Source organism: Corvus brachyrhynchos, unplaced genomic scaffold (genome assembly GCF_000691975.1).
Source record: "Corvus brachyrhynchos isolate BGI_N302 unplaced genomic scaffold, ASM69197v1 scaffold101, whole genome shotgun sequence".
NCBI classification, from domain to species: domain Eukaryota; kingdom Metazoa; phylum Chordata; class Aves; order Passeriformes; family Corvidae; genus Corvus; species Corvus brachyrhynchos.
In genome coordinates, this window is record NW_008237239.1 from 1,887,423 (window position 1) to 1,892,676 (window position 5,254).

At 48.3% G+C, this 5,254-nt stretch overlaps 1 protein-coding gene across 1 annotated transcript in view; it reads left to right on the forward strand.

Annotated features, from left to right (window-relative positions):
• Positions 1-5,254, forward strand: part of PACS2 (phosphofurin acidic cluster sorting protein 2) — a 48,491-nt gene that overhangs the window by 1,389 nt on the left and 41,848 nt on the right. Inside the window, exon 2 of the mRNA XM_017729681.1 lies at positions 1,927-2,016. Coding sequence (XP_017585170.1) covers positions 1,927-2,016 — 90 coding nt within the window. The remainder of the gene's footprint in view (positions 1-1,926; positions 2,017-5,254) is intronic.

Genomic DNA, 5,254 nt, shown 5'->3' on the forward strand with positions numbered 1-5,254 from the left:
CCATTTTGTGTATTGGTGGTAATCTGCATGCCTGCGGTAATCCAGACACTGGAACCTGAGCAGTCCTCTTCACACCAGGGCCCATCCCTGAGGAACTGGAAGGCAGACAGGCATGCCTTGTTCAGGACATGCATCTGCATGTCCCAGGCTGCAACTTGCATCACCAGGCTACCCTTATTTTGCCCTGTCCACTTGACCTAGAGGTGACAGTGGCTGGAATGGCCGTTGTTCCAAAGAGTGCCTCGCCTTGGGTGTCCCTTGTGCTGGCTCTGCACCCATATTTCTTTGGGATGTGCTGTTTAACAGTGGGCCAGTAGCACTGCAGCTGTCGACACAGCCAGGTTCGAAGCCCTGCTATTAAAAGTCCCTTTAGAGCTTGCAGGTTATGATGCTGATGCTGACAAGCTCTTTCAGGGATGCTTAATCTGCCAGCACTCAGGTTTCTGACATGGCTATTGTTTGAGGCTGGTGATACTGGATCATCAAATACATGATCTCTGTCAAATGACTGCCTTTGTATGGGGAATTGCATGAGAGTTGTCAGACACCAGAGCCCTTCCAGAGGGGATGACTGAATTCAGACCTAATGAGAGCATCTTACCTGCATTTCCCATGTCTCCTTGCAGCCTCCTGAGCAGTGATGTTCAAAGAGTTGTCAGCTGTATTTCCTGAGCCATTGCTCTGTTTATCTGCTGTGGTCTTTTAAAAGCAACTATATTTGGTCTTTCATTAGATTTTGGTTGCGTAACCAGTAAAGCAAGATTGCTGCTATTAGGAGCTTTGCACAAATGGAGCAGCTGCTGCTGTTGCCAGCGGCCAGGCTGGCTGTGCTTCACTTGCACGCGTGCTGCTTGTCCTGGGGGCAGCCCTTGGGTGCCTGGCTCTGCTCTGTTGTCTGATGTGCTGGAGCTTCCAGAGGGGAGCTGAGGCACCGCTGCAGATCACAGTGTTTGCTCTGGCTGCCTGAGCCATGCGTTTGGGGAGGAGGGGATGTAAACAAGGCTCTGCTGCTGTCTCATCTCATGATGCTCTTTGAGGCTAATAGGGGCAGACCACATTTCCCTTTGGATGTAGCTTGGAGGTGTTTATCCCCCCTAGTCTGTCTCTGATTTCCCAGATGCTGCTTTTTCGAGAGCTATAGTTCTGTGCTTCTGGGAGATCAGCCCTTCTGGACAAAGCCAGATCTGCAGCCTCAGCAGAGCATTGAGCCAGAGACCTCTGAAACTTGCCACTGTGTTGGAACAATGCAGAAGGATTTGCTAGGCAGCAGTCTGTCATGTTTTCCTGCTAGTTTTCCTTCAAACATTCCCTGAAATGAAATGCTCACACAGTAAATAGCCTGGTAACTCTGTTTAGCATAAGGCAGCCCACACACAGGGTTGATTTGGAGTTGCCCTGTGATACATTAAATCTCCAGACTCCACTGAGATGCTTAGTGAATTTTTTCTTTAATATTCCCAGCTACTGGCAATTGTTTAAACAGGTTAAAGTCCCCATTTTCCCCAGGGAGGGGTGCGTTCACAAAAATAAAAGCCCAGTCGTCATGGCTAATGCCGGAGATTTAAGCATGATGCTGCAGTCTCCAGACCCCGGAGATGAGGAGCCTTGTACCTATTGGCTGAAGTGAAAATACGAGACTTCAACTCCAGGGGTGGGGGTTGAATCACAGCTTTTCAATGCTGGGGTTTGGCAGAACAAAAGCTGCATTGTTGCAGTTAGGGACAGTAAATATGCCCAAATCTTTATTAGTCAAATATCTCCCTTTCATCTCATTAATATTTCACAGAAGTACAAGGTCAGACCCATCCGTTCACTTCTCTGTGGTAGTCCATGACAACGTTTCCTGGTTTGCAGTAAATAGGGCTGGGATGGGATGTAAGGGCTGGCTTCGGGGGAATTCACCCACTGGACTTCGTTTCCGTGCAGGGCTCCAAGCGCATCCTGCGGTCTCACGAGATTGTATTGCCCCCGAGTGGACATGTGGAGACGGAGCTTGCGCTGACCTTCTCGCTGCAGGTAGGCTGGGATGTGGGTGCTTGTTGGACTGACTGCTTTGCAGGGAGCAGGGATGTGTGGTGGCTCTGAGGTGAAGATCCTCTGCATGTCCTGTGTGCAACAACGCAACTTGTCTGAATTGCCTCTCAGCACTGAGGATCTGGAGCAGGGTGCTGGTTCACAGTGTTCCTTCCACAGTGCATCTTGGAACATGAAGACTTTGCAGGCTGTCCTCTTCAAGTTATGGCTGTGGCAAGAACTGAAGCAGAGCAAGTCAGCTCTTTTTTGCCTTTTGTTGCCTTCTTTATGAATAGGCAGTGGAGGATGGCAGCCATGGGGGTGGTGTGGAGTGTCAGGCTGACAGAAGGCAGTAGTAGGAATGAGTCAGGTGAGCCTCTGATTTGGAGTTGCTGAGGGGAGGCACCATTTGGGGAAGCAGGAGCAGTGTGCTTTTAGTTACTCCTGGCTCCAGAGTCACGGGAATAGCTGTGAATTGGAATAACTGCAGTTTTTGGTTCCTCTTTTCTTCAAAGCCTGCTGTCCTGGTCCTACTTCCTGAGCAGGGAAATAAGGTAAATAAGGGCTGGCTTGCTGAAAGTGAGAGAGAGGATCCTGCATGCATAGAGCAGAGCCAGACAGACACTCAGAAGCATTCTTACCTGGATTATCTTCGTTTTGTGGCTGTTGGTTAGATCTTGACTTCAGGACTTTGATCTGGTAAGGAGAAAGGCTCAAGTGATGATGTGAGACTGGTTGTTACTCAGACCTGTGCAGAGCTGAAGCAGGTAAGATTTCATTGCAGACAGATGGTAACCCTGCAGCTGCCCAAGCAGACGGCTGATGCTTTTGCTTCAGTCCTGATGCAGCGCACAGACTGAGTTAACTGCAGCATTGCATCCCCTCTTTTGTGAACAGGAATAACCAAGCTGCATGCCAGGAATATGTACACCTGGATCCTGTGGCTGCATCTTTCCCACGGCTGGGAGCAAAGCTGTAAGATGAGCCAGGTTGCCCTCTGCCAGTCCTGTGTCAGCAAGGAGCAAGTCTGCAGATCTTTTTAGAATTAATTGGGAATATGGTGGGTTGGTTTTTTTTTCTGGGGCTCAGAGCAAGGCTGCAGCAGGATGCAGAGCACTACCTTTAGCTCTGTTTTCCCTGACGGGGCTGGGAATTGAGCCAGAACAGGGGAGAGGAGTGTTTGTGACAATAAGCCTTCAGCAGAGGTGAGTGAGCTTAAAGCAGAGATGTGCTGCTGGTCTCTGACTGCAGGAAAGTTTGGCGGTCTTGGATGCAGTAAGGCCTGGGAAGCATTCTTGAAATGGCACAGCTGGGTTTTTATGGCAACTTTTACTGCTACTTAATTGGACAGTGGCTGAAAGCTACTTCTAGCTAACAACTGTAGGTACAATCTGAATTTAGTGCCTGGGATATATTTTGAGAGTGGTGGTGGGCCACAAAGTAAAAGCACGTGGATGTCGCGGAACGAGGTTTTGTTGTCCTGCAGCAGTCAGTATCTCCATATTGCACTGTCAGCTCTTGACACCGTATGCCTTGCTTTGTGCTACCTGCCTGGATTTCCAGCCCCTTGTGCCTTCAGTCATTGCCTGCTCAGCTCCTTCTCCTGGGTGACATTCTTGTACTTTGTGCAGAGTGTTTCCTTGCAGAGCTGAGCCAGAGGTGTTGTGCTGGCTGGTGTAACAGTGAGCAGCCCCTTGTGTCTGGCAGGCCGCTGCTCAAACTGAAGGGAGGAGTTTCCTGCTGCTCTGTTACACAGCTGAGTAAGAATGGAGTTAGTGGTGTGTGCCCAATCCTGCTTCACCTTCTAGCTAGGGCTAGACCAGCAGCAGCCTTTCTGGCAGGAGAGCTACCATCACCCTTACTGCTGGAATGTCTGCTTCTCCTGACCCACAATTCCCCAGATATTCCAAGCACAACATCGCAGCTCTCTGGCATTAATTAAGAGCTCTGCACTTAATTCCTGTCTTTAATCTAATAAACCTTTCCAGATGGGAGAGATTACATCATTGGGGCTTCAGAAAAAGTCTTGCCCTGACTCTCACTGTTCTGGTGTATGTGTTTTCTCACTCCTCAGAGGTGCCTTGAGGTGTTTGGTTCTCCCTCTAAAAGTTTTCAAATGTTTTGAGCCAAACTGTTTTCCTCTCCAATCTCTGTCATGGATTGACAATTACTGAAAAGTTTGTGTTGAAGCAATTCTGTAGAGTTGGTAAGTCATGGCTGGTGTTAAAAAAGCTGGACTGTGCTATGCAAATAGCTGGTCTTTTCTTCTGGAGGGCCTTGCTTTTAATGGAGGAGCTGAGTGGCCTGAGTCTCCCTATACCTTTCTTTTACAACCTCTGTGAATGCTCATCAGAGGTGGCCAGGCAGTACACCTGAGAAACCAGAAACTTGTACAAATAGGGACTTGAGCTATTCAGTTTAATCCCAGCAAATTGGACACATTCAAATTTACCTGGCCTGTGACCACGTGTGACTTGGGACTTCAGTTCTAGGTTTGTACTTAAGCAGCCTTGGTGTGGCTCAAATGCTCTGAACTGAGAGCAAGGAGTCCCTCTTCCCTGCTGCCCTTCCAACATGCAGACAGGCCCCAGAAGCAAGGATATGGTAAATTTGAATGTGAAAGGTTCCTCTGGCTTTTTGAGCCCCACCTACCCCTTCTCTCTAATAACTTTCTTCCATCCTTCTTTTGAGATGTTGCACATCTGTAGAGTCACAGGCTCTGTGTGTTTTGAGGTTGCCTCTTAGTTACATGGACTATTGTTCCTCTCCTCTGCAACGCCTCTTCCTTGGACAATGAGCAGTAGATCTTGCCCTTGCAGAGCAATCAGCTAATTAGTATTCTTCTTGTTTGTGTGGCCGCTGCTCCCAGCTCCCTGCAGAGCAGTCAGGCTTGCTCTGGACTACAAATTAATATCTCAGGGATTTCTGATGGTGTTTGGTATTTGAATTTATCAAGTGTTTTGATGGGCAGGAAGTTAATTTTCATAATGTACCGAGGAAAAAACAAAGTAGTTCTTCCCTGCAAGAGAAGCATCCTTCACTTGGCAATGTCCTTTTTGAGATCCCAGCAACTGGGTTCTCCTGTCTGCTGGTTATTGAGTACTATGTATGTTGTATATTTGGAGCATGTGTCCCAGTCTCCTCTCTTCTGGGGATGAGACTGCTCAGGTTGCTGCTTTATCTTTTCCTGAAGACTTTTCTTCCTTTGCACAGCTTCTCCCTCATGGTTATGGTTATGGTT